The following is a 22,884-nucleotide window of genomic DNA, read 5'->3' as shown; positions in this document are numbered from 1 at the left end:
AGTAGACCCACTACAGGGGGTCAGATTCAAGGTCGAACTCCCAGCCAAGAGAGAGGGTTCTCTTCAAAGAGGCAGCTGGTTGAGTCAAGGGGCAGGGAAGATGGTTGAAGTTCACGCCACAATGGCTTTAATATTACGACCTGCTAAACCCACTAGATTACAGTGTCCACGCTGCCAGCACCCAGGGGCCTCGCATTTGCTTGCACGCCTGTGCCTGCGGCCTCCAGCACAGCACCTGGGTCATGGAAGGGCTCAGGACACAACAAAGAAGAGGAAGCAGACCTGGGAGGCCTGCTCTCTTGAATTCTCAGGGGCCCCGTCCTGCCCGACTCCTGGGTCCTGAGCCCCGGCCCTGCCAAGGGCTGCCTGTGGGTGACGAACACTCCTCTCCGTGGGCAAGGACGGCTTCTGCCTGCTTCCCTCCTCTCCTGACCCACGTCCCGCCCCCGCCCCCAACTTCGCTGCCTGGGGAGCCCCAGGCCCTGTCCGTCACGCGCTCCTCAGCCGCTCTGCTATCGACTTGGCCCCATCTCAGCTGAGGCTGTCCCTCCACGGTCCCCGGGGTCCTCTGAGCCCAGTGGCCTGAGCCATCCCCTCCAGGCTCAGTGGCCCTTCCCGCACCGGTAGATCCAGGGTGGGACCGGCTGAAGCCAGGAGCCAGCAGCCGGCACCGGGGGACAGTGAGCAGCCAGGCCGCCACCCGCTCTCCTGGTCTGGGCCCTGGGGCCCAGCCGGGCTTTGTGTCCTGGCCCGAAATCTCCTGCAATTTAAGAACCGCTTTCCTACAGCTTCCCTTAACTCAAGCTACTTCAGTGGGTGCCTTGTAAGCTCAAAAGTCCTTCGAATGGGACAGAATTTGCTTGCGTGGATTCCTGGGAGGGGGCTCTGGCACCCGAGGCCCCACAGGAAAAGCCTGGCAGGTTCCAGGCATCTGTGGCCTGACTGTGTGTGGCCTCCAGGGGCCGTCCTCAGGCAGGATGGACTGACCCGGCACGCGGGCAGCCGTCACTGCAGCCGCCACAGCTGGCCTGCCCCGGACGCCCTGCCCTTGCACACGAGGTGAAGTCACCTCCCCGAGCTTACAGAGAGGCACGAGGACGCAGAGACGGTGCCCGCAGCCCTGAGGACCGCAGGAGGCCCCGGGCGGGAGAGCCTGTGCTGCCCCCACCGGGAGCGGGGCGCCCCCTCCGCAGCCGGCCAGGCGGGCGCCCAGGCTGCATGCTGTCCTCACATGGCACCCTGAGGCCGCCCTGGGCACACGTCTCCCGCAGAAGGGTGAGTGCAGGGCCTCCGTGCGTAGAGGAGGGAGTGCAAGGGGGAGGGTGGCGGGGTGCCGCCCAGGCAGCCCCGAAGGGCACCAAGGGCTCCCCCGGGACAGCAGTGCCAGACGCCCAGACCCTAGGGCCCAGTGGGCCGAGACCCCTCGGGCCCCTCTTGGACCCCCATGCTGGAGGGAGGGCTCTGCTGTGCTGGGCAAAGCCACCCGCCAGGACCTTCCCGAGTGTAGCACGAGAGCGCTCAGCACCTCTCGGTGGCTTGCTGACCGAGCTCCTGGTGGGACAGCGTAGGGCAGGGCCTGCCTCTCTGGGGGTGCCCAGCCCAGCCCTCCTGGCTCCGTCCAGGAACTCTGGGGTTGCACGTGTGGTGGTGGGTGGGGGTGGCTGGCCAGGGCCTCCGGGTCCCGCTGCCCCCAGCTCTGGGCGGGCACGGGGCTGGCCACGCGAGACCCCCTGCTGGAGGCGGGCCAGTCTGGGTTCACAGGTGGGGCCCCGAGGCCCTTCCGTCCCTGGCCCCAGGAAGCGGGACGGGAGCCACCCTCAGGACCAGGCCCACAGGGAGGCTGGGGCAAAGGGGGTGTGCGGTGTCACTGACTCCAGAGAAACCCAAGCAGACACCTAAGAGCAGGGTTCTAATGTAGTCTAGTGATGGGGAGAGGTGTGGGCCACACACGGACTTGTGCGCACATACACACACCCCCTCAGCCACACACACACTTGTGCGCACACACACGTACGCCCCACACACACCCCCTCAGCCGCACACAGCGCGCGGGGCTGACGGCACCAGGCTGGCTCCGGCTGCTTGCTCTACGCGCAGCCCAGCGTCCACCCTGGCTCAGGAGGGCAGGGGAGCGGAGAGCCGGGTTTGGGGGCAGGTGTGCTGGGCTGTGGCCACAGAGGCTGCTGGCACGTGACTGCCTGCCCCCCTCGGGCCCCCACAGCCCAAACACCCTCCCCGTGCCATTTAGTCTCCACTGAAAAGCAAAGCTTCCAGAAAGAATGATTTTTAGGCACCATGGGTCACAGCTGAGAGTGAATGAGTTCATCAGCCCTTTCCTGAGAGTGGGGAGGGCGCACAGGGCGGCTTGGCCAGGGCAGCAGGTGGGGCGTGAGGGGAGCGAGGCAGGGCCCGGGAGGGGTCAGCGCGGCTCCTCCAGCCCGGCAGGCAGTGCAAGCACGGCGGGGGCGCCTGGGAGAGGCGCACGGAGACACCGGTGCGGCCCGACGGCCCCGGAGGAGGAGGAAGAGCAGGAGTCCACGTGGACAGGGTGGCGAGGCTGTGCAGACGCGCAGTGCCCACAGCCAGACAAGGCGTGGGGCACGCCTGCGCCCACAGGGCTGTGGGGAAGATGCCAGCCAGCGTCCTCCCGGGTCCAAGGCAGAAAGCGGGCGGGAGAGGCGGCCGGCACAGCTGCTGGCCTGAGGCTGGCTTCTCACACCTGCGGGACCGAAAGCAGTCAGGACAAGGGGGTTCCCGGGGTGGGGCAGGGACACTCCCTTTGCCCAGTGCCCCCATGCTGGGCAGAGCCAAGGCCTGCGGTGGAGGTGTGGGCACCTACCGGCCCGCGTTCTCCAGGGACAGCCGCCCCAGCCCCTGGGCCGCCACACACCTCAGCACCCAGCGGGGGCTCTGGCTTCTTCCTCCACTGGGGCCTCCTGCCAGCTGCCGACTCTCTCTGCGTCTCCTGGTTCTGGGCATCAGGACAGAGACCAGGCTCAGGCTGCCACGGAGCCCCCTGGCCCACCCCTTCCTCCTTCCGCCCTCTGACTGGTAGGCTTCCCCACAGCCATCCCGCGTGCAGAGCATCTCCACCGTGCTCGGGGCTGTCCCTCCCCTGACAGGTCATCCCGCTACAAGAGGCCTGAAGGGAGACCGGGGGCAGAGGGGCATGCGCGGTACCTGCGGGCCCTGCTGTGTTGACTCCTGGGTCCTGCTGATCCACAGGTTGAGCCGTGACGTCACCACCCCTGAGAGCTGCAAGTTCTCCTGAGAAGAGAGCTCCTACCTTGCGGCCGGGCTGGCATCTCCAGAGGGTCCCCCTCACCACATCCACACAGCCAGGCCACAGGACCCTCCCCTGGAGCTGTGTGCACAGCTAGGCTGGGGGCTCAGCAACAGACATGGCCGGGAAAGCATGGAGCTGTCCCGCAGTCCCCAGGCTCCAGCTCTGCAGACCCCAGGCTCAGTGGCCTGCAGACGCCTGGTGGGCCAGAGCCACTCACCTTGCGGCTGGAGGCTGGGCCCTCTCGGCTCTGGCCCACCAGCTCTTTCTCGAAGAGGTGGCGCTTGCTGGCGACATCCACAGGAGCCACGAGGAACTCGGTGCGGGATGGGCTTGAACTCTTGACAGACCCTGATCTCTGGGGGCAGAAAGCACAGGCCGCTGACCCTAGAGTGTGAGGGCCCTGGCATGCCCAGCACACTCCAGGGCCCGGCCCGCTCACCTGTATGGCTGAGTGGTATCGCTCCAGCTTCGGGCCTAATTTGACTGAGCTAGCCGGGATCCTCACGCTGGCGCTGCAGGAAGACAGGGCAAGACAAAGTCGGTGAGGCCCTGCCTGCCCACGGGACACCAGGCCTGCCCCTGTACCCCACCTCACTCAGGCAAAGAGAATGCGGCCTCCGTATACAGACTGTGGGCACTCCTTGTCCTCCCGAGACACAGTCCATTCGACAGGACACCCCAGGCCAGAAACAGCTGCTGTCCCTGCCCCGTGGAGTCAGTCCCGCCTCAGAAGCTGCTCCCCTCTCTCCACCTTCCACCCCCCCAGCCCCCAGGCCCCCCATCCCAGATCAACCCCATCCTGCCCTCAGGCACAGGCAGTGTGAAAGGCTCATGACCTGGGTCTGATGCCCTCCTGACCCTGGCGCCCCCACCCTGCACACCATGCTGCTGCGCTGGCCAGCTGACCTCCTTGTGGACTCCGCTCCAAGCCCCTCCTTTCACCAACCCTCTGTCCAGAGCTGCCTGCAGAGCTCTCCCCACCTCACGCCCCCTGACGCCTGCCACCCTGTGCCCTCACCCCACTCTCGCAGGCTGAGCTCCCCTGACTGCAAGGGGCTCCGGAACCCTCAGAACCTCCATGCCCCATGGTTCCTGCACGTCTCACTCTGATGCAAGGGCAGCGACCCCCTCATCCACTGTGTGCCCCATGCCCCCCGGCCTTGCCCAGAACCGCTGGCCTCAGAGACAGTCTCGGGGCAGATGGTGCAGCCTGCGTGCATGAATCCCCAGTGCTTGACTCAAACAACCCTGGTGCACCCACTCCCCGCCCCGGGCACCCAGTGGCTCAGGACGTCCCCTCCCGCCCGCCCCCTCCAGGCAGCCAGACCCTCCCCTTGCTGCACCTCGGGCCTCAGCCCCACGGCAGACGAGCCCCAGGGCCCCTAGGCCCTGACCTGCGGGTTAAGGCCACCTCTGAGCTGTCTCTCCGGGGGCTCATCTGGAAAGAAAAGGAAGGGGCCAGTGAGTGGGGTCCATGGCAGCCACGGCCTCCACAAGAGAGGACTCAGCTCTCAGAACGCAGCCCGCCCTGGGGTCTCCCCACCCAACCCCCCTCTGCACAGACCCCAGCCACACCCCCATGGAGGCCCGCCTCGGGCCTGGGGCATGGCCCCTCCTATCAAGCCAGGTCAACAGACCTCCCTTGATGCCCCCAGATCTTCTCGGGGCGCCTCCTGCCTGCCTCCCCACTGCCCCGAGCCCTGCATGGAGGGGCCCATGGCAGCCAGGCTTACCCTGAAGGAGATGGTGCGGGGGCTGGAGCGCTGCAGGGCGCTGCTGAAGGTGGGCGAGGCCGGTGTCGGCGAGGGGGGCTCTGCCTCAGCCTCCATGCTGCGGGTCCTCACCTGGACAGAGCAGGGGATGAGTCACGCTGGAGGACAGGCAGCCCAGAGCCCCCGCGGGCCCGGCTCACCCAGCAGCTGCGGGGCAGGGGCAGTAGGCCAGTCCTCTGCTCCCGCCCACTGCCTCGGCTGCGGGGGTGCAGCCACAGGCCCAGGGCCAGGCCAGCGGACAGTGCTTCCGGGGGCAGGGGGCTTCTGGAAGTATCTGAGGCTTCCCTGGAGTCTAGGTCTAGGATGAGGGTGCCAGGTGAGACTGCAGCTCAGTCCCCTGTCCTGCGGGTGGCGGAACAGGCGGGGAGAGGAGACACAGCTGGGGCTGGCCTGGAGGGAGGAGGACAGAAAACAGAGAAGCAGCCAGAGATGCCGGGAGGACAGGAGATGGGGAGGCCAGCAGGGATGCCGGGAGGACAGGAGACGGGGAGGCCAGCAGGGATGCCGGGAGGACAGGAGATGGGGAGGCCGCCAGGGATGCTGGGAGGACAGGGAGGCAGGGGGCATCGCGTACCTGCAGAGTGACAGGCGGGAGGCTGCCAACCCGGGGCAGAGGCCCCGCCGAGGACTCAGGCTCCTTCTCAGGCCCAGCGCCCCCAGCACCCCGCTGCCCCCTGGGGCTGGGCGGGCGCTCCACTGAGGCTGGGTGCTCCCGGGCCTGGGGCTGCGCTGGGGCCATGGCCCTGCCTGGGGCCAGCTGCGTCTCGGGGGCCAGCGTCTTCTCGAAGACAGTGGCTTTCTCAGACACCAGTCTCTTCTCCGAGACACTGGCTTTGTCTGGAACCACCCTCCTTCCTGAGAAGGCTCTCTCATCCAGCACAGCAATCTTCTGGGACACAGAGCATTTACTGGGGCTGGGGGTCTCAGGATCCAGGCTCACTTCCGGCTGAAGTGTCTTCCCTGCAGCAGACGGCTTCTCGGAGCCTGCAGGCGCCCTGCCTGCCAGGCCCCCTTCATCCGTGGAGCCGCGCTGCGGGCTCAGTCTCCGGCCAGAAGGCGACTGCACCCGCTCCTCGGGGGCCGGGGGTGGATGCCTGGCCTCCCGCGGCTCCGAGACGGGGGCCTCCCGCGGCTCAGAGAGGGGGGCCTCCCGGCGCCTCTGCCTCCGTTCCTGCCGCGTCCTCAGGACGGCCCGGACATCCTCCTCATCTCTGGGGTCTGGGGCTGGTGGCTGGGGCCCCTCTGCTTCCTCCACGCTCAGCAGTCTGAGTCGGAAGGGAGATGGCGGGAGACAGTCAGAGGCTGGAAAGACCCCGTGAGCACCCGACCCAGGGGGACACCTCAGGGTGCCTGGTGCCCTCCCAACCCCTTGAACGACTGTCCCTTAAATCAGGATTGCTTTCATCTGCTTTACGCATCAGGCTTCTGAGGTATCATCTGAACAAAGCGCAAGAGGCTTTAAAAAAAATTATAAACGCCTGAAAGGTGCAACCACTCCATGTTCAACAAACACCTCTCCTGTGTCAGGCCCTGCCGCTTACAGATGAGGAGCAGAGACGGGCAGGGAGCTGGCCCGAGTCACACGGCGCAGGGCAGGGGACCAGGAGTGGCACCCAGGCCTCTGCGCCCACGTGGGGGCAACGCAGGCCGCACACCCCACGGCCCCCTCTCCAGGGAACACCACGTGAGACCGCCCCAAACCTGGCCTGCAGCAGAGGGGCCCCTCCTGGGCCTCCACCCGCCCGCCCATGGCTCGGGTGAGTTCACTTGCTGGCTGAGCCCACTGCCAGATCTGCAAACTGGGCTTTCTTCGAGGCAAGAGGAGACACGTCCCCCAAGTGGGCCCCGTCCCCGCGGACAGGCCTGTCACGGCGCTCAGCCTCGGGGCTGGTCAGACCAGCAGCGCCTCCTTCCCATCAGAGACCTTGGGAGTCCACTAGCGGGAGGGGTCTGGGCTAAAGGGGCATGGTCAGCCCAGGGCCCGACGACCCCCAGGCCCTGCCCCCGGTGCTCGAGCTATACACTCGCTGACTGCTGCCCATCCGTGAGGAGGGTTAGCACCCTCTCAGGAGCGTGGAAGGATGAGCTGTGCTGATAAAACGCCCAGCAAGAGCCGCCCAGCTCATCCACACTGGTCCTGACTGCCGTCCCGCGGCTGCTGCCCACCAGGGTGGGGCCTGCAGAAGGCCAGCCCGCTCCCCAGGCAGGGGCGGCTGGTCCATCTCACTGGGGTCCCGCCTCCCACCCACACCTCTCGGGGGCCGGCGGGTCCTCGTCGTCCGCGGCAAAACTCAGGTTCCGGTGTCGCCGCCGGCGTTCTCGCTCCTGTTCCTCCTCATCCTCCAGGGTCCACTGCCGGGTCAGGCTGTGGGGGACAGGGGGTCAGCGCAGCCTCAGGGTGATGCCCAGAGCATCCCGCTGGCCAGCATCGTGGGGAGGGGCCGCCGGGCCGGACTTCACCCTGCACGCCCACTGGAACTGGGGTCTACTCGCCTGGGTGTCCCGCATCACCACTGCAATGGGGGTCCACCCGCATGGGCACCCCTGCGCCCCCACTGGAATGGGGGGCCACCCGCCTGGGCTCCCAGGGGCGTGGCAGGGTGGTCACTGCTCGGCCCGAAGGGGGCAGGTGAACCTGGCAGAGCCCGGCTTTGATCTGAGGCTCTTAGACGAACAGTTACTGAGAAACATCCCAGCTCCCCAGCTCCCCCAGGACATCCCAGACCCCCAGACAGAGATCCCAGATGAACCAGCGATCCCCAAAGGGGAACCCAGCATCACTTCCCTCACCACCTAGGCGCTCCGTCAGCCTCCTTCACCCCCGAAAACCAGCCTTCCCAGCCCTCCCGTGGGCAGGAGCGAGGGGCGCAGCCTGCCTTTGGCCCCTGGTCATTCTCCCAGCCACAGTCACTCACAGGCCCTCTCTGAGCCAGGCCCCCTCATAGCCATGCCCCGACCCTGCCTTCCACCATCCCGCCTCCAGCCCCATGTCCCTACAGCGCCCTGCCCCAGCCTCCCACCAGTCATCCTCACCCACCTGCCCAAGCACCTACCTTCCCCCCAGCCCCCCACCCCGATTCTAGCCAAAGAACAAAGAATCTCTGAGGAACTGAGCTGGGCCAGCCTGTCACTGGGAACTGTGGGGTCACAGACCCACCCGCCAAACACCAAGAGAGGGAAGTGAGCCCCGCTCTGCCCCAGGAGGGAAAGGGCTGGACTTCAGCAGGGGGACAGGATGGCCTCGAGGCCAGGGGCGGGGCCCCCGGGGAGGGAGGCGGGGCCCCCGGGGAGGGAGGCGGGGCCCCCGGGGAGGGAGGCGGGGCCCGCGGGGAGAGAGGCGGGGCCCGCGGGGAGAGAGGCGGGGCCCGCGGGGAGAGAGGCGGGGCCCGCGGGGAGAGAGGCGGGGCCCGCGGGGGAAAGAGGTGGAGCTTCCTGAGGGGCCGTGTGGGCCGGGGTACCGTCCAGCACTGTCTGGGAAGGCCACCCTCTCGCCTCCCAGCATCACTGCAGGGCGGTAAGGCCCCCGCCTGGTCAGCGCCTAAACCTGTTCCCCAGCCTCTCCGCTGCCCTGTTCCTACCGCGGCCTCGCCTGCCTCTACAGAGCCTCACATGCAACCACGGAAGAAGTATCACGGGAGGAGCAGGCACGTTTCCAGGGGAAACCCACAAATTTTATCAACTGAATGACATAAAACCTATCTAAGAAGCTTCCTAAAGGAAAGAGCCCCCGGCCCCTGGGGAGACTTCTGCAGGGCCAGGTCAGACAGCCTGCTTGATCCCTCCACCTAAGCGGGGGTCACTTCCCTGCACCCCCCCAGTCCTCCTCCCTGAAAGGGGCAGGAGCCACACCACCACCCTGATTTCTTCGTTCAGGCCCAGCGTCGTGTTCGCTGACCTGGTGTTTAGGAAGCTCACGCTTTTTGAGCAGGTTCCACACACAAGCGGGTTCTAGGGCTCCCCCGCTCGTGAGCAAAAGGACAGGAGGGACCAAGGACAAGGGGTGGCAGCGCCAGAGGGGACAGAGCCCTGAGGAGCCGGGTGTGCTGGCAGAGCGCAAGCCCAGGCCTGGCTGGGGTGTGTGGCTGTGGTGGGGGGGCGCTGGGCTCAGCAAAAGGGGCGCCAGGACGGGCACTTGGGGACCGAGGGAGACGCGGGCTCACTCCCTGTGTGGAGAGCCACTAGGAGACCTAAGTGATGGATTCGGGACACAATCTGAAGGCAGAGTCCACTGGGTTTGCTGGGGGGCTGGATGGGCGGCCAGCGAGGAAACGAGAAAAATGAAGGAAAATGGGCTTGAGCAGCTCCTGGTGGTGCTTTTAGAAGGCTAGGGGCCATCAGGGAGGGAGGGGTTCAGTGAGATGTCTGCAGCCGTGGTGGTGGAGGGGCGGGAGGACGTGAAGGGTGAGGAGACACTCACTCGATGGAGGAGGGAGGAGCCAGTCTGGTGGGCCACAGGAAGGGGCCCACCGGGACAGTGCTGGGCAAAGACGCTCCCAGATCCTTAAAAAGAGCCCGACTGGACAAGAGACAACCAGGGGGCTCCAGAAGGAGGAGCTGGTGACACGCAGCATCTGAGAAGGGTTAACAAGAAGCGGTATCAGAGATTTGCAAACAAAGTGTGGATAGCTTGTCCCATGGGGAGAGAAAAGGCCATGGGACAGGGCGTATTCACCACAGAGCCTAGACCACACATGCCGCCAAGCGTGGGGCCAGGAAGGGGGCAGGGCTCCTCCTCACAGGTCACCAGACCTCTGCCTGGCACACGGGAGCACAGCGGGGCAGCAAACCCTAGGCCCCGCACTGGTACCTGCCCACACCTGGCCGTCAGGGCACTGGCAGTACAGACCTCAGCGCCCCTGCCTGCCAGGGCTCGACTCCCCCCCGAGTGGGTGGGAAGGGCTCCAGCCCAGGCTCAACGGCCTTGATCACGGGGTGGAAACCGAACCACCCCAGGCCTCTGCCATCACTCACTCCACGGGAACCCACGGCCCCTCCAACCAGGCCCCAATGCCCTCGTCCAAGTGAGAAAGGTCCCCTGCACGTGCCTTCCCCTGGGTCCACACAGTCAGCCCTCCCCCTGTGGACCCTCCCTGGAGTCCACAGTTTGGGGTCAGCCATGCAATGCAGAGATGAGAGACCACCCCCCGCAGGGAGACTGGCCCACAGAGATGGGACTCCCCAGCACACCTGTGGCCAGATAGGGATGGAACGCCCAGGATTCCTTGGGCCTGAGCAAGCCTGTTCCCACGCAGGCTGCTCAGCCCTCAGGGGAACTGCTGGTTTGTTGGTGGAACCTGGGTCAGACAGCCTGTGATCTGTCAGAGCCTAGTCTCAGGGAAGTGACTCACCCCAGGCAGCTCCTTGCCTAGAGGGTGTAAGCCCAGGTGACCTGAAGTGACCCCCAGCTATACACCAAGACCCCACTGCTCACCTCAGTGATGTGGCCACCCCCCCAACCACACACCCCCCCCCAGCCCAAGAGAAACGTTGTCTCCACCAAACAAAGAGCTACCCCTCTTAAGAGAAGGAAAGAGAGAGAAGGACAGGAGGGGTGGAGGTCAGGCTCCCAGGGGGCCGGGTAAAGCCCCAGGAATGAATATACGAAGCCCCAAAGGCCGAGGGCAGTGCCAAAGAATGTTCCAACTTCTGGACAACTGCATTCATTCCACATGCTGCTAAGGTTATGCTCAAAATCCTTCAAGTTAGGCTTCAACTGGATGTGAACTGTGAACTTCCAGATTGTGAAACTGGGTTTAGGAAAGGCAGAGGAGCCAGAGATCATATTACCAACATCTGCTGGATCATAGAGAAAGAAAGGGAATTCCAGAAAAACACCTACTTCTGCTTCACTGACTACGCTAAAGCCTTTGACTGTGTGGATCACAACAAGCTGTGGAAAACTCTTCAAGAGATGAGAATACCAGACCACGTTACCTGCCTCCTGAGAAGCCTGGGTGCAGGCCAGGAAGCAACAGTTAGAACCGGACATGGAACAATGGACTGGTTCAAAACTGGGAAAGGAGTATAAAAAGGCTGTATATTATCACCCTTATAACTTATATGCAGACTCTAATAACTTATGTCTATAACTTCTATGCAGAGTACATCATGCAAAATGCAGCTGAATGAATCCCAGGCTGGAATCAAGATTGCCGGGAGAAACATCAACAACCTCAGATATGCAGATGACACCACCCTTATGGCAGAAAGTGAAGAGGAACTGAAGAGCCTCTTGATGAGGATGAAAGAGGAGAGTGAAAAAGCTGGCTTAAAAGATCACAGCACCCAGTCCCATCACTTCATGGCAAGTAGATGGGGAAAAGGTGGAAGGAGCAACAGCTTTTATTTTCTTGGGCTCCAAAATCACTGTGGACAGTGACTGCAGCCGTGAAAATGAAAGACGCTTGCTCCTTGGAAGGAAAGCTATAACAAACCTAGATAGTGCACTGAAAAACAAAGACATCACTTTGCCAACAAAGGTCCATATAGTCAAAGTTACAATTTTTCCAGTAGTCATATATGGATGTGAGAGTTGGACCATAAAGAAGGCTGAGCATCAAAAAATTGATGCCTTTGAATTATGGTGCTGGAGAAGACTCTTGAGTGTCTCTTGGACAGCAAGGAAATCAAACCAGTCCATCCTGAAGGGAATCAACCCTGAATATTCATTGGAAGGACCAATGTTGAAGCTGAAGCTCCAATCCTTTGGCCACCTGATGGGAAGAGCCAACTTACTGAAAAATATCCTGATGCTGGGAAAGATTGAAGGCGGGAGGAGAAGGGAACGACAGAGGATGAGATGGCTGGATGGTATCACCGACTTGATGGACATGAGTCTGAGTGAGCTCCGGGAGTTGGTGAAGGACAGGGAGGCCTGGCCTGCCGCGGTCATGGGGTCGCGGGAACGTGACTGAGGGACTGAACAAAGGGCCCAGCTCGGTGCTCAGCGCTCAGACACACACGTGTCCGGTGAGCACAGTGACCAGAAAACCAATGAACAAAGGAAGCAGTGAGGGCTCTGACATGTGCCTAGACAGCACCGGGTGCTCACAGGCGCCACTGACGAGAGGCCCCCACAGCCTTGAGGAATGCGGGGCGGGCACCTCCATTCTGCAGATGAGGCTTCCAAGGCTCACTGGATTAACAAGGTACTCAAGGCAGGATGGCCAGTAAAAGAAGGAGCCGAGGTTCCCAGCCAGGGCAGCCTGTTAACCACAGGCCCAGTGCCAGGAAGGATGCCCAGGGAGGCTCCACCTTCTCAGGAGCCCAGGAGCTGAGCAGTCAAGAGGGAGTGGGGTGCCTGGGAGGGGCCGGAAGGGGTGGGACTCCCCAGCCCCGCCTGAGCTCCGGTGCAGCCTGGGGAAGCAGGTTTGGGGAGACCCAGCGGCCAACAGCTTGTCTAGAGCGCCAGGGTCCATGCACGCTGACACCCAGGGGGTCCCAGCCACGGCCACCAGCTGAAGCCCCAGCAGCTGCCCCTGCACCTCCCCCCACCCAGGCCTGCCAGCCCCCACGCTCCATCCTTAGAGGAAGGGATCTCCTGTTCCCTTCTGTGGTTCGGGAAACTCCCTGCTCGCTGTCCTGGGGAGAGCCAGTTCAGCTCCCTCCCCCAGACCCTTCTTCCTGAGTCCGCCCTGCCCATGGTCAGCAGCTGAGGGCAGGGGTGTCCCTGCGGGCAGGTTGACCAGCAGAGCCCTTCCTTCCTAAAGGAATCGCGCACAGAAGTTTGCTGTGTGACAGGTCAGGGCTCAGCTGCCTGGGGAGGGTTAGCAGGGGAGGACACAGAGCTGCCCCAGGGCGTTCCGTGGAGGCCCAGGCTCAAAGGGCAGGACGTGCAGACCTTGAGAGGGGAAGAGCAGGTGCAGGCCTGGCACCAGGCCCGGTGACCCGGGGCCAGTGTGCTGCCCGAGGGGAGCCAGACTCCCCAGGCGAGGGGCCACTGTCAGTGGTCGGTGAGACCCCCTCCAGCCCTGACGGTCTAGGGAGAGGTGCCAGGGAGAACCAGGCAGCTTGGGAGGTGGCAGGGCTGCGGGAGGCCAGGCGGGGAAATGATTAACCCCCCGCCGCTCTGTCCTGGGCACCTGACCCACCCTCACCCCCCGCAGACAGGCCCGCCCCGCCTCATGGGGAGGAGAGGGCAGGGCGCCAGGCGCCCCTACAGGGCTGGGTGTCTGTATTTCAACCTGGCGCCAAGGATGGGGGGCCCGCTGTCCCTCCGCTGCCCACCTGGGCCCTGCCTGGAGCCACGCTCCTCGCCCCCTCCTCAGCACCCCCCACCCTCGCCTTGGGAGCTCGGTTGACGGTGACTCACAGCCCTTCCCTCTGCCAGCTGGGGCTTGTTCTCGGGAGTGGGGCGGAGGGTCCCAGCTCCAGCTGCCTCCTGGGCAAGCTGCGGCTGCCCAGGGCACTGGGGAGGCAGGGCAGCTTCCCCAGGGCACTTGAGCCCACCCTGCAGCCACAGGAGCCTGGGGCCTCTGAGCAGAGAGCCAGCGAAGAACAGACCCTGCACCGCCATCCTCAGTGGACATCTGAGCGGACGCAAACGCCCAAGGCCCAAACGGCAATGTCAGAACCTCCCACCCACCCCGACTTCTCCGCACTACGCAAGGCCCACACGTGCGTGTGCATACGCACACACGAACACAGACAGGCCCTGCCTGGAAACACAGACACTCCCGCATCAGACCCACACGCAGAGTCCAAGACCTTGACTGCCAGCCCCACCCTCTGCACAGACCCTCCCTGGGTGTGACTGGCCTCTGAGACGCTGGGCCCCCGTCCAGAGCACCAAGCACCTCCTTTCTTGGGGTGTGTCCTCCCCTCTCCAGACCCCACAGGCCTCTGCTGCGGAGCAGCGAGGACAGAGTCCAGGGGGACCCCAGCCCTGGGGGGGCAGTGCTGCCATGGGGGGGTCCCTGGAGCTTGGGGCCCTTGGCAGCTGGAGGGAGGGGAGGGTCAAGGTCCTGATGGGAGGGGCTGCCCACACCTGCAGAGGCAGCCTGGCCTCACCACCCAAAAGCCCGCCTGGGGCCAATTTCTACCAGCAAGAGCCGTTGGGTCAGGGAGTAGGGACCCAGCTCCTGCCCGTCCACTATATGGGCCTCAGTCTTCTGGGGATGGCGTGGGGGGGTCAGGAGATGCTCTTGGGGGGACCCCAAGAGGAGTTCAGGGGTCATCAATCGCATGAGGGTGCTGCCTCCTGGACACCCACCCCCCCAGGCTTCTCTGACCCTGACTAGATGTCCAGCAGACAAGGATGAGACACCCAGTCCCTGGACCCTTTGAAAGCCCCGCTCGTGAGTGAAGACTGAAGCGCAGAGAGGGAGAGCGCCAAGCATGAGGTTTCCCAGCCCCTACAGCACCCCGAAACGCTGCGCCCAGAGCCTGAGCCTCATCCCTGGGAGGGCACCTGCCCACTCAGCCTACTCACTGACCCTGCGAGGCAGTGTGGCCGCCTTCTCCCGGGAGGGGTCTCTCAGACTCTCCAGAGAAAGACAGACAGTCAGGGGCGGCTCAGAAGCTGAGACTTGGCCATTTACCTCCTGAACGCCTCCCCAGCCCCCAGAGCGGCCTCTCTGGGCTGGACAGCCCTCCGCAGGCAGCCTGCTCGGGCCTGCGTCCCCAAGGAGGAAGGAGGGCCGGAACCCCGGGGGCTGGGCGGCGTGGCCCCGACCCTGTGGCCCCCGGAGCAGTCAGGACCCCGGCTCACCTGGACAGAGCGGCCCAGCTCTTCCTGCTGACCGACATGCCGCCAGACCGCCGCGCGTCCCGTCCACTCCGCGCCGCCCCGCGCCCCGCCCGCGGCGCAGGTAGGCTCACCTGGCCTCTTATCCCGGGCCGCGCCCGCGCCGCCGCGCAGCCGCACCGCCTGCCGCCTCGGATTGGCCTGCGGCTGGGGGCGTCGCGGACCGAGCCTCCCCGGTCCCCACCCCGGCCTCCCGGTCCTGCGCCCTAGACCGGTCGCCACACCGAGGGACAGACGGACGGATGGACGGGCGGACAGGGGCCCAAGGCCGCGCGGGGCGGGGCGGCCGCCCAGGGTGGGGACCGAGACTTCCTGCTCGGAACCTGTCGAACCAGCCCGCCGGGCCGCCCCCTCCCGCGGGTGCCCGACCGGGAGTAGGGTGCCCCGGGTCAAGCCCGCTCTCCGCCCGCCGACCGGCTCGACCACGCGAAACCCAGCTGGGAAGCGAGCGTCTTGGGTCCGGAGCAAGAGCTCTCCCCAGGAGCGCGCGGGGCGCGGAAAACTGCGGGCACGCCCCGTGCAAAGCCCTCCTCTCCAGAAAGAAGAGCCGGGATCCCTTCTGCACACGCAGCGCTCAGGGCTCCGGGGAAGCCAAGGCTTCGGGCTGGCGGGGCAGGGGGTTGAACCCGGCCGTCTTCCCCCCGGGGAACAGCGAGCAGGAAAGTAGCGCGGGAGCTCTGGAGCGAGTGAGGTACCACCTGGCTCCCTTTAGGTGCATGTCCGCTGCGCATGCCTCCCATCCAGCAGGACCTCAGGGGACCAGGGAGGATCAGTGCCTAAGCAGAGGAATCTCCTCTTCCCTGCGCACCAGAGCTGTTGCCGCTCCCAGAGGAAGGCGGTGCAACCCCCGACACCATTAGGAGAAGACAGGTGCGGGAGGGCCGGAAATGACACGTCCTGCTGGGTCTCGCTGGCCAGCCTGGCCCCCTTGGGGCGCTGGTCCAGAGCTAGTGGTCTCTACAGTGCCTCCCAGCTCTGAGATCCCCAGTGAAGGGCTAGCCTGCTGCTGAGCAAAAGGCCTGGGCACACAAGGCAGCCCCTTCCCCAAACACCCCCTCCTCCAGGGAGTCCTCCTTCTTGGCTAGAGGAGCTGAACGGCTTTCAAGGAATGAGAGCTGGAGGCCAGGCTTTGGGCGCTGGCATGGATGGGCCATGTGGCCCGGGCAGTCACGTTTCCTCCTCTGGGTAGTAGAAATGACACTTTGCTCAGCTTCCTTCCAGGTTGTGGGGGTCAAATGAGTCTGCCGCTGAATGCAGGTGAACCTGGGGTGAGCAGTGAGAGCTACCCAAGGCCATGCAGAGGCCAAGGCAGGCCAGGCCACTGGCTCCTCCAGGGGGAGAGGGAGAGGGGGTGGCAACAACACAGCCCCTGCAAGCTGGGACTCGTGGCCACCCCTTCCGGGGCGCCTGCTGTCCCCAGGGACCCAGAAAATGTCCTTCCCTTGGTTTGTCAACTGAGAAAGAAAAGTATCCCTTGTCATTGGAAGCCCAGCCCTTCCAGGGACACTCTGTGAAGCCAGCAGTTGGGAGTGTCTCTAGAAGTTCAAACTCCAACACTGGCGCTATGGACACAGAACCGAAAGACAGGGAAGGCTGGTGTGCAGACCCTCCAGAGGTGTGGGAAAGTGAGCTTTGTGCGTGGTAGAGCCCCCCTACAGCCCGCGAGGGCAGACCCTTTCTGCGTCCTGGGCACTCGCTATCCACGTACAGTGACAGCGCTGCAGAAGCTAGTGTCACCGGCTCGGTGGCTGCAGAGCTCAGGTGTTCATTTTCTCACGGTTCCGGGGGCTTCCCTCAGAGAACCGCGCTCCCCCAGAGACCCTGAGGCAGGATCCGCCCTGCATCCTCCTGCTGCCAGAGTTTGTGGCGGCTCCGGGCCTGTGGCTGCGTGACTCCTCATCTGCCTTCAGAGGCCGGGGGAGCCGTGCCGGCCTCTCTGCGCCCGCGTCCAAAGTCCCCCTTCTATCAGGACACCAGTCCCTGCCCAGGGCCCACCCTGATCGTATCTGCAGAGGCTGGCACTCACAGCTGGCAGGGCTTAGGGGTAACCCACAGCTTTGTGGGAGAACACAGTTCCTGCTGCAGTCAGCAAACGGCAGTGGCTTTCAGTGACTCAAAGATGCTGGGACTTGGTTCCTGACGCCAAGACACCCCCACTCGGGCATTGGCAAGGCACACACACGTGTGCTCCCAAACTTGCACTCACACAGCCGTGCACAAGCGCACCTACTCACGCGCACTCCTCCGCGGTGCATACAGCACACTGTGTCCTCGACAGGCTGAGGCGGAGGGGACACGCGTACCTAAGGCTGATTCATGGTGGTGTATGGCAGAAACCAGCATGGTATTGTAAGGCAATTATCCTCCAGGGGAAATAATTTTTTTTAGAAGACAAGCTGTGATGAAAATTAAAATTGTGTCATCAGGAGAGACTCATTCTAACGGAGAGACTGGGGCACCTTGAAGGGCAGGGGCACCCGGCTTGGGCTTGAAGGCTGAGTGAAGCAAATTCACTCGTTAGAGAAGGTGGCAACAGACCGGCTACAAGACCGGGTGCAAGTGAAGATGCAGGGGTGTGAGCGGGAGGCGGTAAGGCAAGGAGAGGCGCCCCCGTACCTGGAAGGGGGGCTTGGCTGTGACCCCGCAGAACAGGAAAGGCCTGAAATGAGGTGAACGGCATCTGAGCGGGAAAATCCCTGAAACTTTGAGGGTCGAGAGGTCAGGCTGGAGAGGGGAGGCCACCGCGGAGGGGTTACTTATATGTCTATAAAAGAAAGAAGGGGCTTGAGCACGGGCAGCCCAGAGGAGGGGCAACAGCATCGGCAGAGCTCCAGAAGGCCGAGCGGTCACAGGGCTGGCCGTAGGTGGGGGGCAAGGCCGGGTGCCCCCCTCACTGCAGGAGGGGCGATAAGGGCAGGTGTCCCAGGGGCCTGAGGCTCAGCATCTTGAGACCCAGGGCCTGAGAGGGCGCAACGTGGGGCCACCCACAGCCCGTGAGGTCAGCAGTGCCCCTGGCCAACCCACTGGATGGGGAGGCCGTGAGACAGCGGGGAGGTGCCCAGCATGGGCTCAGCACACAGCCCCTGGGGCACGTGCAGGCAGCGGGAGAGGGGACACTCAGGAGGCAGGGGCGGTGTTCCGCACATCCATGCCATGCGGTGCCCTGACACCTGAGCGTCCTGAGGAGAGGAGGGTGCCTCCTTCACCCATGTCTAGGCTTGGAGAATGGCACTAACTTGCTTTGGGAAGGAGACCAGGAAACCCCAGAGGCCATAGGTCGGGGCTGGGTCGGGTCTCTCAGCACCCAGGACCCCTTTTCTCCAGGATCGGGGTCGCCTTGATGGTAAGTTGCTGCAAGAGCATCCGTGGTACAACCCAGTGAGGGCTGCTGGCCGGCACTGTGACCGCAGGCGCCAACAGGACTCTCTGAGCAGCACTGGTTACAGTCAGAAAATTCTGGAGACCACCCAGAGGTCTGTTCACAAGAAAATGGATGAATAAATGTTGGTAGTTTGTCATTTTTCTCTCTTACTACAATCTCTGCCTCTGTGCTGCTGCTAAGTCACTCCAGTTGTGTCCGACTCTGTGCGGCCCCATAGACGGCAGCCCGCCAGGCTCCTCCGTGCCTGGGATTCTCCAGGCAGGAGTACTGGAGTGGGGTGCTATTGCCTTCTCCCTCTGATGAGCTTCAAAGCAGAAAGCACGTATTTATGTCAGACTGACAAACAAATACAATGTATTGTTTCAGGAACCAGAAACAGGAAGCACCAGGGGGATGACACACAAACCGAGGATGCGTTTGCCTTTGGGGAGAGACAGGGCCATGGCTGGAAAGGGACACACGGGGGCTCCAGCGGCGCTTGCGATCACCTAGCTCCTTCTAATCGAAGTGCAGTCGCTTCGAAGTGCCATGTTAGTCTCAGATATGCAGCAAAATGATCCAGTGACACAGATACACAATTATTCTCTTACGCTCAGGTTATTTTCTGCTATGCATTATTACAAGATATTGAATTGCAACCCCCTAGTTCATAAAATTAGAGGTTGGTTCAGGGAACGTTAGTGACTGTGAGCCTGCAGTGGCCACTTCCCCTGGAAGAAGCCAAGAAGACAGGGCTTGCCAGCCCAGGGACCCCTGCTCCAGGACAGGCGTTTTCAAGACACCACAGCCAGCGGGAGGGGGAGCCCCTTTCTCTTCCCCTCCCAAGGAAGACGCCAGGCTCTGGGATTCCCAGCCTCCAACTCCTGTCTACATAGGACATAAGGAAGCTCCTTTTTCCCCAGGAGCCAGAGTGGGGACTGGTGGGCCTCGGGCCAGGAGGGTTGTGAGTCAGCCTGACACGTCAGTTCCCACATGAGGGGCAAGACCCACACCCTAAAGAATGCAGGGTAGTGGTTCCCGACTTTGGATTTTCCCAAATTAATACTTTTTTAAAATATGAATATACAAATGGTACCATGTTGTTTTTTGAAGTAAGAAATTAAAAGACATTACCACCTCCTGTACTCCCACCCCATAAGTAAAACGTATTTGATACTAAAATAATGAAATTAAGACATGCATTACTTTCTCAGCAAAGGTCCGTCTAGTCAAGGCTATGGTTTTTCCAGTAGTCATGTATGTGTGTGAGAGTTGGACTATAAAGAAAGCTGAGTGCTGAAGAATTGATGTTTTTGAACCGTGGTGCTGGAGAAGACTCTTGAGAGTCCCTTGGACTACAAGGAGATCCAATCAGTCCATCCTAAAGGAAATCAGCCCTGGGTGTTCATTGGAAGGACTAATGCTGAAGCTGAAACTCCAATATTTGGGCCACTTGATGCGAAGAGTTGACGCATTAGAAAAGACCCTGATGTTGGGAAAGATTGAAGGCAGGAGGAGAAGGGGACAACAGAGGATGAGATGGTTGGATGGCGTCACCGATTGGATGGACATGAGTTTGGGTGGACTTGGGAGTTGGTGATGGACAGGGAGGCCTGGCATGCCGTAGTTCGTGGGGTTGCAAAGAGTCGGACACGACTGAGCGACTGAACTGACTGACTGATCCATGCCTGAACAGAGGAGAATCCTTTTCACTGAGTACACTACCTTTACGGAAACTTCAAGGCCAGGCTTCCCAGCAAGCCGCGGAGCAGTAGGAGGTGGGGCAGAGATCCGATCAGAATCGCCATCTGGGAAGTTCTAACAGGAGGGACATGTGCCATCCGTCCGCCCTCACAGCCGCGTGCACAGGGGCACACACACCAGGCTCACCCCTCCCGATGGACACACACATGCACACACACGTGCTCACATGCACACACACACGCTCCTCCATGTGGCTCCGGCGTGGGAATGGCTGTCCTGGCGCCCAGCTGAGACCAGGCTTCTCTGCTGAGCCCAGAGCCAAGGGTGGGCTCACCCTGCCTGTGTGACCGTGGAACCCAGTGGTGCGGAGCCAGGGGGCCACCTGCCCAGGCCCCCAGGCCCTGCCCTTGCCGCCTGCAGTGAGTCCAGCCCCTGGGTCTCAGCCCCGTTAGGGCTGTGGCCTTCAAGGAGCCACTCCCTCTCTGCCTCCAGACACCGCGGGGCTCATGTTCTCCGGGGCCCGCGGACCCACCAGGAAGTGTCCCAGGTGCAAGGCCGTCCATTCCCTGCAACCACAGGCTGCTCTGGGGGTCAGGAGAGGAGGCTGCCACCCCCCACAGTCCCAGCGGCCTGTCCCTGGCTGGGACAGCAGCCTGGTCACCCAGCTGGAACGATGCTGGCCAGCCCGGAACCCTGTGGGAAGCCTGCCTCCCTTCGTGGGGGGCCACTGGGGCTAATGTTTAACGGGCTTCCTCCGTGGCAGGCCCTTCAGTCCCCATGGCCCTGGGCCAGAGCCAGCCCGCTGTGAGGGGACCTCTAGGCGGAGAGTGGGCTCGGCCTCCTGCCAAGAGGATACAGAGCTCGGAGTTGGCCGGAGCGCATGTGGGAGGCATTCCACCCAGGGGTCCTCAGGAGGACCCCCCCACACCCCACCCGGAGGCACCGCTGCAGGTCTATGTCCCTGCTGGTGGGGGGAACCCTTAGCCCATCGGGGACATTTATATCTCATTTGAATGTTTTCCCCTCTGTGGGGACAGGCAAACTCCAAGGTGTGTGTGTATTGCCCTTGGTCCCCGGCCACGTCCCTTCTGGAAAGTTACAGGCTGGGCTCTGTTGAGCCTGATCCCAGCAAAGGGTGACCCCCAGATCCCTGTCCCCAGCCTGCAGCTGTCAAACCCCAAAACTTGTGTTGAATGACTTCAGCTCTCCAAGCCTCTGTCTGCTTGTGTGTGAACGGATCTGAAGTAACAGGGTCTGAGCCTTAGGTTTCCGTGAGAACGTAATGAGTGATGCTGACGAAGCCTGTTAGTCGTGACTAACAGTCTGGGCCCTTACAGACTAGATGGTTCAGTCCTGGCCCCTCGCTCAGGAGCCGTGACTTCTCTGCCTCCGTGTTCCCCTCTGGAGGATGGGGGGGGGGTGCTTTTCTCAGGGGGCGTGAATGTCTGAGGAGTAATCAGGTGCAGAGAGAGGAGCCTGGCAAAGAGTGAGTGCTGCGGCCGCTGGTCTGACCCCAGCTCTGCTCTGCCTGTGGCCAGCCCGGGTCCCTGCAAGGTGAGTGGGAACGGGGTGGGCGTCTCTCCAGAGATCGTGCCTCCTGTCCAGTCCCTGCTGTGGCCACAGCCCGGCCCGCCCCATCCAGCCTACGGAGGACGCAGCAGGTAGCCGAGGTCTGGCCCTGTCCCGTGGGCTCTCTGCACTGGGCGTTTGCTCTGAGTCAGGCCTGGGTTTGTAGGGCAGGGTGGGGCCCAGTGCCCGGGACCCAGCTCGACAGTCAGCCAGCAAACTTAGAGCTGCCTCTGCAACCCCGGGGCTTCCAAGGGCAGAGGCGGGGGTCACGCCTCGGACCCAAGCCGTCCGCAGGGGCCCCGGGGCAGGGAAGAGGCGCTGGGACTGCCTCGGTGTGAAGCGCAAGCCATGCTCTGTGGCGTGAACCAGCCCTGCCTGCCAGGCTCTGCAGCTAGGAGTGTGTGGGTGTGCGTGTGTGTCTGGGCGTGTCTGTGCCTAAGGGTTTCCGTGTTGTAGGAGCTGTTTCTTTGAGCACGTCTGCCTCTCTGCCCACCCAGCTCTTTGCAGCCAGGACGGAAGCAGGATTCTCCCCAGCTCCTCCAGGCTGCTGTCCCTCGGGCGCGGGCAGGTAGACAGGAGCCAGGCCCTGCCCCAGGGCCCCGGGCGCTGCACTTTGCTCCCAGCTTCGGGCATTTATGGCAGGCAGCACACTGGGAGCAGAGGGCAGAGCAGGGACTCACAGGCAGACAGAGGGCTTTGCACTCAACCCAGCCTCTCCTGGGACCGGTGCTGGGCGGCCACGAAGCCCAGGGCCAGGGCAGGGAGCAGCCACTCCCCGAAGGATATAGCTCAGGACTCACATGACACCACCCGGAAAAGCCGGACCCTCCGAGCCCAGACGCTGGTCCCCGCCCCATGGGCCACTATCCCCCGTGTGCAGGGGGTGCCTCCAGACCCCTACTCCATCGCAGCAGACTTCCAGCCCGCACTGGACTTGGTCCAGCTGCCTGAGGGGTGGAGAAAGGACCTCACCTAGAGGACAGAGCCCTGACTGCCCCACCTTAGGAAGAATCAGTCCCGGGGCACACTGCCTGTCAGAAGTGTGAAGGGAAATCGGGCGGGGATTCCGCCGGCAGATGGCACGCGGGCCGGGGGTGGGACAGAGAGTCCAGGGCAGGGTAAGGGGCCCCCCCTGGTGGCCGGGCCTGCAACTACCGGGCATCCCCTTGGCTGGGCCAGAGGCTCCGCCCGAGGGTCAGGGACACCAGGGTACCCGTACAGGGGGCCTGGGGAATGGCCCCGCGGAGCGGCAGGGCCGGGGGCTGAAGTGGGGAGCCCCTGAGTTCCGTACTGACGGCCGGAGGTCAGGCTGCACTGAGCTGAGCCCTCGGGGTGAGGCGGCGCTGTGTGAAATCCCCTTAGCGTGCCTCTGTGTGTGTCTGCCCGAAGCCCGCTCGGCCTCCCCGCCTCCCCTCCCGTGGGTACTCACAGCCAGAGCCGCGGGGGA

At 63.3% G+C, this 22,884-nt stretch overlaps 1 protein-coding gene across 2 annotated transcripts; it reads right to left on the bottom strand.

Moving 5' to 3' along the window:
- Positions 1-2,268: 2,268 nt before the first annotated feature.
- Positions 2,269-15,296, bottom strand: LAD1 (ladinin 1). Of its 2 annotated transcripts, none has more exons than XM_069545087.1 (10): positions 14,768-15,296; positions 7,310-7,423; positions 5,633-6,323; positions 5,020-5,130; positions 4,681-4,724; positions 3,726-3,798; positions 3,504-3,641; positions 3,181-3,267; positions 2,891-2,971; positions 2,269-2,719 (listed from the first exon to the last, which is right to left on the bottom strand). In XM_069545087.1, the coding sequence occupies exons 1-10, from the start codon at positions 14,803-14,805 to the stop codon at positions 2,714-2,716; spliced, it is 1,383 nt and encodes a 460-aa protein (XP_069401188.1). In that variant the 5' UTR covers positions 14,806-15,296; the 3' UTR covers positions 2,269-2,713. The 2 variants fall into 2 exon arrangements, with proteins under 2 accessions (XP_069401188.1, XP_069401187.1); XM_069545086.1 differs by having other exon boundaries at positions 2,840-2,971; positions 14,768-15,288.
- Positions 15,297-22,884: the final 7,588 nt, after the last annotated feature.

The sequence above is a fragment of the Ovis canadensis genome, chromosome 12 (genome assembly GCF_042477335.2).
Source record: "Ovis canadensis isolate MfBH-ARS-UI-01 breed Bighorn chromosome 12, ARS-UI_OviCan_v2, whole genome shotgun sequence".
In the NCBI taxonomy this organism is placed as follows: domain Eukaryota; kingdom Metazoa; phylum Chordata; class Mammalia; order Artiodactyla; family Bovidae; genus Ovis; species Ovis canadensis.
The sequence above is the reverse complement of the archived record's forward strand: the minus strand, read 5'-3'. Positions and strand labels throughout refer to the sequence as shown.

Excerpts from the sequence above, each read along its gene's own strand:
- LAD1 (XM_069545086.1), bottom strand. The coding sequence starts at position 14,805 with ATGTCGGTCAGCAGGAAGAGCTGGGCCGCTCTGTCCAG. Across the intron at positions 7,424-14,767 it reads AGCTGGGCCGCTCTGTCCAG|CCTGACCCGGCAGTGGACCC; the intron begins GTGAGCCGGGGT and ends TGTCCCCCACAG. Across the intron at positions 3,268-3,503 it reads GCCCAGCCTCCAGCCGCAAG|GAGAACTTGCAGCTCTCAGG; the intron begins GTGAGTGGCTCT and ends CTCTCTTCTCAG.